This window comes from Anoplophora glabripennis, unplaced genomic scaffold, assembly GCF_000390285.2.
Source record: "Anoplophora glabripennis isolate ALB-LARVAE unplaced genomic scaffold, Agla_2.0 scaffold80, whole genome shotgun sequence".
NCBI classification, from domain to species: Eukaryota; Metazoa; Arthropoda; class Insecta; order Coleoptera; family Cerambycidae; genus Anoplophora; species Anoplophora glabripennis.
This window is the reverse complement of record NW_019416401.1, coordinates 738,130-752,430: the sequence shown is the minus strand read 5'-3', so window position 1 is coordinate 752,430 and position 14,301 is coordinate 738,130. Positions and strand designations below refer to the sequence as shown.

Sequence of the window (14,301 nt, the reverse complement as noted above, 5' to 3'; positions counted from 1 at the left end):
TCTTATTTGTGGAAGGGCGAAATGGGCGTTGACTATTAGACGCCTTCATTATAGCCATCCTTGTCTATCACATGGATTTCTATGACTTACTTTATCGCTCTCACGTAACTTCTGATAGATCATCGGTACTTTTCTACACTGTAGATATATCGTGATTCGTTAGTTATTTTAAAATTAATATTAGGGTCGCATTAGATGAAAGATGATTGATTTTTTGTTTGTTACGATTTAACTCAAAAACTACTCAACCAATTTTACCGAAAGCTACATCTCCTCGGAGTAACATAGGCTATTTTATATTTGGTTGCTAGTAAGTGTATAAATTTATTATTACTGTATAGTAGTAATATCGCTGCCGGTGTGGGTGACAGAATATCTTATACTAGGGGATATTTATATTAACCTCGACCTAATTCTACAGAGATCGGTTTTAGCACAGTTTTTGGCAATTAAAGCACAATATGTAATTACGCTCTTTGAACATATTAATTAAAATTATTACACCCGTCATATACAATCGTCGGGCGTAGCGAGAGCCCCGTATTATCGAACTACCTGTTTAATTACTTGACAAACGAGGAAGATAATTTAAATTTTCACCTAAACAGTTGCCTGGGTTTGTTCCTGACTTAACCAGACACGAAATTTACGTTATAATTAGATACCTACACGATTTCCCCACACTTGCCAGCTCAGAGGAACACGCGTGTACGTAATTTCTTCGTTATCCCGAAACACAAAAACAATTAAATAAAATCCCAATTGTTCGTCTCGGGATTCATGGAAAGCTCCACGTTTCAGGGTTCAGTTCTCAGTAGATCGGCGGTAATTTATTCGAGCGTGAATTTTGTATCACGCCGCAGCCGACTTTTTCACCCAGTCAAGCGCGTATTATAATTTTTTTCTAACGTAATTTTATTGTAGCAAATTTTTGAGCTTTTAGAAAAAAACGGGCACCTCCAGGCTTACTGTGAGTCACAAAGCGGGTATTAAACAGGCCGTAAAATGTGTGATAGTTCTTTTAATTGCTAAGGCTCTAATTAAAAGCGTATTTTATTAAAAAGCTGGCGGAATAAATCCAGTAAATATGAATTTATCACAATAGGCCTTTTATTCTTTCAGCCATAAAGTGGAAAGGCATTAACGTGGTGAATAACATTCCAGTTTAAATAGAAACTATATTAAATTTTGTTGAAATGAACGATATATAGGCCAGTCATTATAGCTTTTTTTCGGGAAAAAAATACTATTAGAAGTTTCTCTGCGGAATATTGTTCCGAATCGTGTTATAAACAAAATATCAAAAAATCAACTCGAGACTAGTTGGGAAACTTTGTTAAAACAATGGTCAAAATTATGGAAAAGTGGTTTTTTGACTCGCGTAAAAAAAGTGTTATTCATAGAGAAAAAAGGTTTATAAAAAAAGGTAGGTATTAAATAAATCAGTAAAATAAGACAAGTCCGATTAAATTCCGATAATTTGTTTATGCGCAAGAGCTCAAAAATGGTCGAAATTGTCCGCTTTTTTCAATTGCTAATAATTAATGCAATTTTCATCGCAGACACTTGTAATTCAGGATTTTTGAAGCTTTTTGCACCCTTAATAAGTGGTAAAAATTTCAGCCCAAAAACTTCATTAGCTTGGCGTTGGCGGAATTTGTTATCTAAGAAGATGCTATTTTCAATTCATTTTTCCCAAGCTCACAGGCGTTGTAGGGTTTCGATCATTAGTTGTTTTTGTACCTAAATAGTTGTATTGACATATGCATTTACTGATAATTTAATTTTTCAAATTTAATTTGTTTAAAAATGACTGAAAAAATGTTAATATTTATTACATCGTTAAGCGCGCATGCTAAGCCTCGCCTTCCCCACTCGTTCGCTAGACCAAGTAATAGAACGCATCGCCGCTATCTTCTTTTTCGAAATTAAATAGTTGAATTCACCTTAATGTTAATGTAGGACATGAAAATATAGCTCTTAATGTATACTCTCTCCAAATTTCGGCTCTTAATATTAATAATTAAGGTCACTGCGATTAAATAAATAAAAAAAATTATCTCAGCTTCTAATCAACTTACAACAACGATTTTTTTTTTAAATTCGAAGAAAACTAAAGTAAAGAGGTTACTATTTTATTTTATAATAATTACCTATCTTAACAATTTAATAAATATTAACATTTTTTCAAAGTCAATTTTAAACAAATTAAATTTGAAAAACTAAATTCTCGGTAAATGTCTATGTCAATACAACTATTTAGGTACAAAAACAACTAATGATCAAAACCCTACAACGCCTGTGAGCTTGGGAAAAATGAATTGAAAAATAGCATCTTCTTAGATAACAAATTCCGCCAACGTCAAACCAATGAAGCTTTCGAGCTGAAATTTTTACCACTTATTAAGGGTGTAAAAAGCCTCAAAAATCCTGAATTACAAGTGTCTGCGATGAAAATTGCATTAATTATTAGCAATTGAAAAAAACGGCAATTTTCGACCATTTTTGATCTCTTGTGCATAAACAAATTATCGGAATTTAATCGGACTTTTCTCGTTTTATAGGCTTATTCAATACCTACCTTTTTTGTATAAACTTTTTTTCGCTCTGAATAATAGTTTTTTATGTGAGTCAAAAAAACACTTTTCCATAACTTTGACCACTGTTAAAACAAAGTTTCCCAACTAGCCTCGAGTTGATTTTTTGATATTTTATTTATAACAAGTTTCCGAATAATATTCCGCAGAGAAACTTTTAATAGTATTTTTTTCCCGAAACAGGCTCTTTCATGTCTATAATGACTGGGCTAATAGTAAGTATTTATGGAATGCAAGCAATTGTGTTGCTTTTTGCCGATTTTAAAAGACACAGTGAAAAATAACGCACTGTTATTTATAATTGAAATTATTTTGGTATTGAATTTTAAGTGAAAATTTACTCAGTCCTTTTTACGGAATTAATAATTCGAATTCCTCTTTGATGCTGTTTGACGAAGGTATGTTCTTCTTTTTCCAGTGAACGAAGCCCCAGGGCGAATACCCAACGTCCAACCCCCGTCCATCAAGCTTCACCCCGCCACCCAGACGACGACAAACTCGACGACACCCTCTGTAAGTCGAATTTAATCTTATGTCAATTCCAGAAATATAGGAAACAAATTTCAGTTCACAATTTATTGGAAACGGCTTTTTAACACACTCATGGTGATCTCTAAAATCGGAAACGTGATCAAAATATCCTTAGTTCTGATTTTGTATACATTTTTCTGCATAAGTTGTTAAAAATAGTAATTTATTGTATAGGTGTTTTAAGTAGCATGTTACTCACGCAAGAACGTTTAAACGCGAGAACGTAGTTCGAACATTTAATATTCTTAAGTGGATAAAAGGCAATTAAAACACGAATGCAATACAACGTTTTATCCATAATCACATCACAATCATATTTGTGGAGTCAGAATTATTGAAATTTAATAAAAAAAAATCGCACGACATGATATTTCTTACTAGTACCATTGTATAAGGAAATATTTACTTATACAATGCTAGTACTCAATGAAACGTGATAGATTTTGTTATATCTACTGGTTGCTATAGTACCTTGTTTATTACCTATCAATTATTTAATAAACAGTTCTATCTGAATTTGGTAAAAATGCAAGAAAGTAATTGTGTTCCTGTGGCTGTTTTTGAAGAGGCCCAAGAAGAAATTTTCCATTTATTGCAGTGAAATCCAGGCAACATTACGAAAAAGTGTTCGCCGAATTTTACGAATTGAGAGAAAAACGGAGAGTAATGACAATAAAAGCTATCGTATTTTTTAAATTTGAAGAAAAAATACGCAATTTCATCTATGTGCAAAGCAAAAAAAACTGCAGTATTGGAAATAACACATATTGAAGAATTTTTTACTGGGGCCTCCGATAAAGAATATTTAATGATTAAGGTAATATCTCTTTATAGTCTAGGAGCCAGATAGGATTCTGTGGCCAATCAGAGTGCCACGGCTGAAAACAACTTATTCCTAAGTATTTTGACTTCCTGAATTCAAAAAACTTGGTCGCAAAACCTGAAAGTGGTCAGTTTAATTGTTATTAACAAATTAAATGTTTAAATGTTTAAATGGCTGTAAAAATTTATTTTTTTAGCTAGTACAATTTTTGATGCGTTAATAGATACGTTGAGGAGTCTATATCTAACAAACTTGATATTGTCAGGAAAATCCAAGGAAAATACAGCTGTTCCTTACAAAAAGAGACATCCGTAACTTGTGCAAATTCTTCACAATCTTCGGCAGATGTTATGCGTTCCGAAAGTGATGGCAACAATGCCACAAGGGTTGTTATTAACGGAAAGGAAGTTAAATGTGATAAAACAAAAGACGAAAAATCTATTACTATAAATGCAAATGTTAATGTTAATAAGTATATAAATTAAATTTCATGTATTATAAGTTTATTATTTTTCCATTATTCTACTTGTGAAATAAAGTACTTTATTCCACTAGTGGATAAAGTGTCATTTTAGAGGGTTCATATGTGTGGATAAAAGTCTATAAGGTGATTGTGGATAAAATATTTTTTTAACAAACTGTCATAAAATAGTGACATTTTAATTTAATAACTGCATACGGCATTAAACTAATTCAAACAAATATTTTTTTTCTAAAAAATCTTATCAATTGAAATAAATGAAGAGCACTGTTCTTCAATATCAAAAATTCAGTCTTAGTTGTAGCAATATCAGCAGTATGTTTTGAGTAGATTTAAATATTCTGCGACTAAACTGTTGAATTTTCTTATAGGAAGACCAACCTGCAGCAGCGACGACAGAATTCCAACATCTGGAGAGTTACATAGTTCCATCGGTTTTCACAATTGTACTTAGTTTAGTTATAGTCTTCTCCCTTACCATATGCCTCAAGAGGAGGTCCAAACGCCATAATGCGGTGGTAAGTTTATTTCGATTACCCCTAAGTGATTAGAAATAGATTAATAAACTACATCCACCACAAGCAGGTCCTAGATTATAGAACGGACGAAAATTCTATTGCACTTTTAATGCTCTAAAGGCGTCTAAAATGTGTGCCGCTTGCCATAAATGGTGACACATAAGAAATTTCTCATTTTGACAACAATATACGACCAACGGCGTGCCAGTGGCGTGTACTGAATTAAGTAGCACAATAATACATAAAAATAAGTTATAAAAATACCAGCAATATTACACAGCCTCACAAAAAAGCAGTACCTGGTCCGAAATAACAGTTTTTGGAGTCGTTTAATCTGAATCTGGGGGCCGTTTAACCCGATCAGTTCAGGATCAAGGTCAATCCAAGGTTATATTCACGGAAAAACTTAGTGCAAAAAATTTGACTAGTTTTATACGTTTTTGGGGTCGCTGATTCCGAATACAGTGTTAGATTTTCAAAATTCAAGATGGCGCATCCAATATGGCGGGCCGAGTATTAAAAATTTTAAAATATTGGTAAACAAAAAATATTGTCAAATTCTACGTGACATTTTAAGTGTCTCTATTAGTTTTTCAATTAGAAGCATATTTTCTGAGAAAAAAATTCATGAATATTCAAACATTTTAATCCATTTATTTGTATTGTGTTTGCAATGAAAACGGAGACATTAAAAAATTTGTATGTGGTTAAAGGAGCTTTTGGGGCCGCTGATTCCGAATCTAGTGGGAGATTTTCAAAATTCAAGATGGCGGATCCAATATAACGGACTGAGTATTAAAAATTTTCATATATTTCATATTGGATCTGCCATATTGGATCCGTCATCTTGAATTTTGAAAATCTAACGCTGGATTCGAAATCAGCGGCCCCAAAAACATATAAGAAATGTAAAATTGTTTGCATTACCTTTTTTTGCGATATGACCTTGGATTGACCTTGATCCCGACCTGATCGGGTTAAACGGATCCCAGAATCGCATTCAGCTACCCCAAAAACATGAGGACATCATGGTCTGGTCTTATGAAGTGTTTATATTTTTATGGGCACCCAACTTTCAAAATTATAACTTCTCTTGCCTTTGCATTAATATGTTTTTAATACTGAATATCATAAAACATACATTATACAAATTTCTTACGTTTCTTACTTATTTCAGTTGCAAATTGTAATTTTTGTAAATTAAAGCAGTTGACTTTTTCTTTTCAGGCCTCCCCAATAAATCTGAAACACAGCCTGCTGGTGGCTGAAAGGTACGCTCCGAACCCTCAATATTCCGCTTGCTCGGGCACTGGAGTGCCGGTTTTGCGCAAGGAGACGCTCAAGTTCCTTAACGAAGTAGGAGAGGGCTGTTTCGGAAAGGTCTTCAAAGGTAAGTATACAATTAGTTAAAGAACTGAATCTTTGAACGACAACCCGAGATAAAAGTGAAATGGATAATAATAGATTAAAATGTCACAATAAAAAAATAAAGTTGATAATTAAAGGAAGTTTAGAGATAAATAATTATCGGACTGTTGAAAGGCCAATAATTATTAACGATAGGCATTTGAAAATACGCTAATTGTTTTTTTTAAATCGCGAGACATAGATTTAAAAAAATTTCCCAAAATCGGACCTCTAGAAGCTGAGATATTAAAACTTTTTAAGCGCGTCGCGGTTTTGAACTCACCGATTCAATTTCGAGCAGGCCGAAGCGGCTGCGCTCTCTGCTTCCCCCACCACCACCACCCGTACGATTTTCTTAAGTTTCTCGCTTCCATAAATAACTTTAAACACGTTTTAAAGTAGGTTGCCAATGAAGAAAAGTATTGCAAACTTAGATCTGGTAAGTACTCGGAATACCAAAGGTATTTTTCGAAAAATTTGCCCGGATGTTCCAGTACATTTAGTGTAAATAACGGTTAACTTTGATCGCCTATAACTACGTAACTAATTGACCAATCGATCTGTTTTTTTTAAAGAAGCGTATTTTCAATAACTTTTAAAACCTACTTTAAAAAATTTGATTTGATTGAATAATCACAAAGTTGTTCTAATTGTTTGTAAGTACAAAAATTCGACCAATGTTTAAACAAGCGCCAGAGATCTCCTAATTGACGGATTCGAATTTTTCAAAGAGCGTTTGAAAGCTTGAGAGCCCTTCTATATGTGATTAAATTTTAAAGTATCTAAGGGCCTTGGTTTTTGCTGCGCAAAATTTTGAAACTTTGCAAAATTTTTTTCAAAATCAGGATTGCAAAATTATGCAAAATCTATAGAACCGATTTTGATGAAATTTGGTGTGATGACTCTACATAACATGAAGTTTTCTTGAGCCAAGTGTGAAGGTCCTATACCCAATTTAAAGACCCCAAAAAAATTCCCTAAAAGGTAATGTTTTTTAACCCCATGTTTGGCGGTTTTTTCGATTTTTACAATAATAATCATGACTAATTCGATTTGTAACTAGTCATATTTTGTAAAAAATTTAATTGCAAGCAATTTGTTCCTTTTCCATTTTCGCCTAAAATCAACTCTTGAAAAGATAGGAAGAAAAATACATTTTTCGAATTTTTTTAACATACTGTGCCGCCAAAAGTTAAGCCCACGTTTTTTTATGCGCATAGAAAAATTTTCGTTTCTAGTGATATTTAAAAGCCAAAAAGCCAAAAATCTCCGTGGATATACGATTCACCCACACCAAAACAGATACCGCCTAGTCTAATTTTCATTTCGTGCGTATCATTTGCGGTTTAACCAGAGAATACTATATCAACGAGAAACGACAGCAAGGCTTTCTGCGTTAACAGTTTTCGTATGCGCATGCGCGAATTGGGTTGTGTTGTTGCCAGTTGTCAGTGGCTGTCAGAGCCGCCAAATATAAATAGAAGAAACGAGTTTTTTGGCGGTGGACAGTCGTGTTGTATAATGTTAATTGATAGTGGATTTATTTGTATTGTATTTCGTTTCCCTCTACAATTAGCATGAATTGAAATCAATAAAATGCTTGGTTATTATTGTGCTTTTCGCGATTGTTTATCCAAAACTGGTGAAGGATTAACCCTTTTGAGATTACGTAAGGATTAGAAAGGTAATTATTATTATTATTTTAAGTACCTACCTATAAACTGTAAATCAGAAAAAAGTATTTTGTTTTTTAAAATAATGTGGTATGTTTTCTTGTAATATGGTATTGCATAAGTATAGAGAATATCTTTAGGAGAATTTTTATTTTTGTTTGCAGTGCTCGAGTGTGGATAGAAACTTGCAATAGACTCGATTTCAGTGGCGGCTCGTCGGGGTGGGCAGGGTGGTCAGTGCCCACCCTGAAATTTTCAGAAGAATAAACAAAAATTTGTGTATATATTTATCGAAGTGATTTGACGACTCCTATAAAATTAAATCTAAAATGCGTTACCTCCTTTGAAACTCCCCCTACCAAATTTTAAAATTATATTTAAATCATGATCTCGGCAGCAACCAACATGACATTCGGGCCAGCCCGTGGCCGCTGAATTAAACAACGCCGTACGTTGCCTGCTTATACGCAGGGCTAGGACTAGAGAGTAATCGGAATCGTAAGTCGTTCACTAATTTAGAATATCTACTATCTAGCCCAAGCAGTGTTGTTCCAGCTATTACAATTGTACTAGATCTATTACATTTGAGAAAATTCTATTACCCTATTACTAAGTTGTCAAAATCTATTACACTATTAGGCTTTTTTTCGCGATTGAATATTGCTGAATATCTGACTTGCAGTTACTATTTCTATCTCTTTTGATCTTAGTTGTCACATGGACTTCACTTGCAAAAAAGGCCTATTGAATTTTTAGCTCGACAGTGAGGAAATTCTGGAGATGAAAAACCATAGAATATTTATAAATTTATTTCAACCAAAGAAAACAAAAATACAAATAGTTCCCTTGAAGAAACAAGAACACTAAAATAAAATATAATTATAACAAAACGAAACTTTACTCAATAAAAACAAACTTGTTAAAAAATAAAATGATATAGGTTAAATCACAGAGTAAACTAAAGTTTAAAGATGTGAAAACAGTACATTTCAGTCAACGAACAAATCCTATTACAGTTTTCTGTCAATCTATTACGATTTTCTATAGATTCTATTACAAATTATTTAAGCTCTGGAACAACACTGGTGCCATAATACTTTAAATTCAACAATAATTTTTATATCGCTTTCATTACTTAGAAAGTCGGTGNCAAAATCTGGATTGCAAAATTATTATGCAAAATCTATAGAACCGATTTTGACGAAATTTGGTGTGATGATTCTACATAACATGAAGTTTTCTTGAGCCAAGTATGAAGGTCCTATACCCAATTTAAAGACCCCAAAAAAATTCCCTAAAAAGTAATGTTTTTAACCCCATTTTTGGCGATTTTTTCGATTTTTACAATAATAATCATGATTCATTCGATTTGTAACTAGTCATATTTTGTACAAATTTTAATTACAAGCAATTTGTTCCTTTTCCATTTTCGCCTAAAATCAACTCTTGAAAAGATACATAATAGGAAGAAAAATACGACATTTTTCGAATTTTTTTAACATATTGTGCCGCCAAAAGTTAAGCCCCCACCAAAAATCTCCGTGGATATACGATTCACCCACACCAAAACAGATACCGCCTAGTCAAATGTTCATTTCGTGCGTATCATTTGCGGTTTAACTCTGTTGCTGTTGTATACTGTTTTTAATTAATTTAAGGTGTCTTCCACTGATTCAACTGATGAACGCAAGAAAATTGGACAAATTTCGCCAAGGTCTCGAAAATTGCCTATACAATTTTCACTTTATGTCTTCGCCGTCCCATTAGTCTCTGCTAATTGGAAACGCGTTACAGGGCAATCATTTAAAAATACGCTTTATTTATTCCTTACAATTTTTTTCGCAACAGGTTGCGCTGTTGCTCGTTACCTTCGGATAAGAGGCTCCTATTTCAATTACGACGCCGCCGCCGCTCATTCAGACTCCCTTAAGTTTCCTTTCCTAAACGGAGGATGGTGCCTTGAACTAATTGATATACACTCTCGCTTTTCCCTCGGCTTCCAAATATATACGTACAATTGCTATTAATTACCGCATCAGCAATCTAAATAGCTATTAAGCGAACTGCCGCAAAATATATAATTGGGATGTATATTTTCCTCCGAATCAGAATACCGAATTTCGCTGATTCATTGTAACGGGGATAAAATCCGTAGGTCTCTCCCACGCGACTTCTTCCTTTCCACTGCTTCTAATATAAATTTGAATACGAAATTACAGAGAAAGGCGCGGATTACAGCAAACAAACAGCCGGAAATTTATATTTATCTTTATGTAGATACGTGGACGACAGATCGAGTTTTCTTGAGATGACCTTGAAGACGTGATCAAGGATTCGAAGAGTCGTTGTACTTTCACGGAAATAAGTGAATTAGGCCGGTCAAATTGTCGAAAATACCTCGGTTTTGCCAAAATTTAGTTCAGTAACCAAAGACATGTAAAAATTAAAACTGAAATTTCATGATTGTTTATGAGCTATTAAGCAGGTAGATATTACAACCAACCAGTCAGCAATAATACCCTTTCTATGTATTCTAATAAGATTGCACAGTTTTTGAAATTAGAACATCCTGAAACATATACAGGCCATTCATTCCGAAGAACATCGGCAACGTTTGGCTAATACAGGAGTTGATGTATTAGCAATCAAAAGACATGGTGGGTGGCAATCAGCCACAATTGCAGAAAGTTATGTTGCTGACAGTTTAAGTAACAAAAATGAAATAGCCAACAGGATTCTTTACAATGATACTTCAACTCTAGGNCGGCAACGTTTGGCTAATACAGGAGTTGATGTATTAGCAATCAAAAGACATGGTGGGTGGCAATCAGCCACAATTGCAGAAAGTTATGTTGCTGACAGTTTAAGTAACAAAAATGAAATACCCAACAGGATTCTTTACAATGATACTTCAACTCCAGGTTCTAGTAGTAGGTACGTCGCATCATGGTGTTTTAATGGATCAGTCAGATAATATTGTGCAAAACCGTACTTATCTTATCAACTTCGACATCACCTGTTACACAGGTGTTGTATAACAATGAAAAAGTAATATTGACGGTTGGTAAAAGAAAGTGCAAAAAAGAAAAGAAAACGTTTAGGGAGGACATTTTCTGGAAGGAAGCTAGATAGTTGAAGATAGGCAGTGGAAGTGGGAACAGTGTGCAGATAGGTAGCAAGACGATCGGCGGGCAGTGTGTCCAAGTAGTGAAAAATAATAAAATTGTTTAAAGTGTTATTTGTTAGTAGGTAATATTCTTTAAGTACTTTGTTGTTAATTGTTCTATGTAATCTTATGATTGTGATGATTATAGATGTTTCATGATAATAATTCTTTGTAAGTTTAGCTTCCATTGCTTTATGCTCAAGGGCATATATTTTTCCAAGGTAAAATTGTTATAATTATACTTAAAGTTTGCCCATTATTTATTTCATGTTAAAAATATATGTATTGTCCTGATTGCCAGACATTACAATAACGACTTCTTTGTTTCACATCTAACTTGTTTTTGCCACGATTACGTTATACGTAAAATATAGATGTTTCATGATAATAATTCTGTATATGTTTAGCCTTCATTGTCTTACGCTCAGGGGCGTATATTTTTCTAAGATAAAATTGTTACAATTATTATTAAAGATTGCTCATTATTTATTACATGTTAAAATATGTATATTGTCGTGACTGCCCAGATATTGCATTAACGACCTCTTTGTTTCACATTTAACTTGTTTTATCATGATTAGGTTGTTCTTTGATTTCTTGTGCTCACTTTATGTCATACGTCTATACGAGCCTTGTTGAATTTACTAACATTTTCGCCCGTGCGGAACGAATCTGGATTAAGCTCGATTGCCTCCCGTATGGGACTCCAGTGTTATGAAGGATCTTCCGAAATCTCAACTATAGCTGGATTGCCTCCCGTATGGGACTCCAGTACCTTCCGGCTCTGCCGGCTAACTAACACCAAACCTCTTCAGTTTTACTTGGAAGTGTGTATGACTAATATGAGGTAACAGATGACATTTAGTGACACATTAAATGAGACAGGTCTTATTTATCATTAGCAAAGGTTCTTAATTTATGCCTTTGGTTAGCGGTTGTTTTGTATTTATATTTGGGTAGTAAGAGCAACGATCGTGGGTTTCTCTGCCATGCTCTTTCCCCGCAGGAGCTCTAGGTGAGCCTGGCACTCTCATTTGATGTTAAATGGTTGTTAATGTTTTTGTTGTTATTTTTATTTGTCACATGTTTAATTTGAATTGTATGTATATAAAGGTTAGGTGTATTTACTCTGCTTTTGTTTTATATAATTAAACCATACATCCTCTCTACAAAGTTAGTAGCCAGTGCCTTCCGATCAATAAAAAATAAATACACACAACGTAGGGATTCCTTATGACGATCACATGTTTTTGGCCACAACTACGTTTACTTATTTTTTGTCGAACCCTGGGTATGTTATACTACAATATTGAGCCTCCCGTGACTGAAATGGAGCGATCAAATCGTTTTGAGAAAAATGTGACAATTATTAAACGCGAGGGGAATAATTATCCACATTTTATAAATGTTAGTAAATGTATATTTATTGTAAATATTCAATCATAATAATTAATAAAATGTAGTAAGCTACCTCACTTACCTCCCGTTGTTCATTGCAATTTCCACTTCTACGGTAAAATCTACTTACCTCCTTAAAATGTAGTGGGAATAGACAAAATCTTTTTTCATTTTAAATATGTAAGTTTTTAAAAAATGCAATTTTTAGTGTTTTTTTTTGTAATAATTAATACATTTGTTTATCAATTGACATCGGGCTAAGCTCAAATTTTTTGTTATAAAAAGTTCTACAACTTTTGTTTTACCTAAAATGTTTAGGATTTCTTTAAATGAAAAAAAACAACTATTTTTTGCGAACTTTGGACGTCATTTTGAAAATGAAGCCCTAACATTCAGCTGGGGAAGAATAGTTTGAATTTTTAAAAATTTTTACGTGTCCTTGTTTACTGAACTAAATTTTGGCACATAAAAATCTAATTTGACTGGACTAACTTGATTTAAGTGATGAAAACATTCAAATCCTTCAAATGAATTAAATGTTTTTGGGGTAAATACCCTTTAATTCCTGAGTCTTTAGCTTGTCTCCTCAAATAATTCCAACGAAAGTCATTCCTTAAAATCACAAATATTTAAGGTGATATAATTTTTTTTTAATCCGTCCCTTCAACTTACACTTTGAGAACCGCTAATTTAAAAGTTAAACGGCCTTTGAGCCATTTTTACATTATTCATTAAATATTGTTATTTAAATTGATTTAGAATTTCTTTTCCTGTTCATAAACGTTGGAAGAGGACGTTAATTTTCTCTTGAATTAAATCACGTTTACATATTAATCGCGAAGTGTTGGTTTATTTTTCACAGCTGTATATCACTGCTTTACAGAATGTAAGAACTGATGTGAGTCAGGAAAGAAAAAATCACTTTTGTTCCAGGAGAACTGCTTTCCGAAGATACCGACCAAATCGAGATAGTTGCGATTAAGGTACTGAAAGACTCGGCCACCAGAGAAGCCGAAGAAGACTTTTTAAGGGAGGTCGAAATCATGAGTGCTTTCAGACATCCCAACATCCTTTCTCTTCTAGGGGTTGTACTAAGGGGTAAGTGTCTTTTTTATATGTATTTGTTTCTTTTAAGTTTTAAAATAGAATTTTGTACGTCAGTATAAAGAAAATAACACCCCATTTAAAAATATACATATACAGAGTGATTCATTAACAATGCGCAAGTCGAAAGCTGAAGATACAACACGTGAAATGGTGACCATTGGCGCAAATATGCCTCATCCGAAAGTTGATAGTTTCGGAAATACAGGGTTTTAAAATTTTAAATCGTTTTTTTGCGATTATTCTGATAATATCTAGGTTAGGAACTTGAAAATTTGTGAAACTACTTTTTTTTAGGCAACGAATAAGATGCGTGTTGTAATTTCAGCATTGCTCATAGACGGCGCCACTTACGACCAATTTGACCGAAAATTTAGTTAATAACTTTTTACCTTGTATATTTAACATGAAACTTGATTCAAAACCTGAAAGAGCTATCATTTTTCCATTAATTGTGTATTCTTCATTTCGGTATCTCGATCCGTTTTCGAGAAATATCGATTTCACGAACACTATGTTTTGATAATATGAGAAATTAAAAATGAAACAAACCAAGTGTTTCTTCGTGTTATTACAACAATTAACAATAAAACAAATGAAATA

General features: G+C 33.4%; 1 protein-coding gene across 3 annotated transcripts in view; it reads left to right on the top strand.

Moving 5' to 3' along the window:
- LOC108917564 (tyrosine-protein kinase transmembrane receptor Ror) overlaps positions 1-14,301 on the top strand; it is a 113,977-nt gene that overhangs the window by 92,993 nt on the left and 6,683 nt on the right. For 2 of the 3 annotated variants that reach the window (XM_018724228.1, XM_018724226.1), the window contains 4 exons: positions 3,016-3,110; positions 4,804-4,950; positions 6,160-6,340; positions 13,528-13,692. In XM_018724228.1, coding sequence (XP_018579744.1) covers positions 3,016-3,110; positions 4,804-4,950; positions 6,160-6,340; positions 13,528-13,692 — 588 coding nt within the window. The remainder of the gene's footprint in view (positions 1-3,015; positions 3,111-4,803; positions 4,951-6,159; positions 6,341-13,527; positions 13,693-14,301) is intronic. The other variant, XM_018724227.1, reaches the window with a different exon arrangement.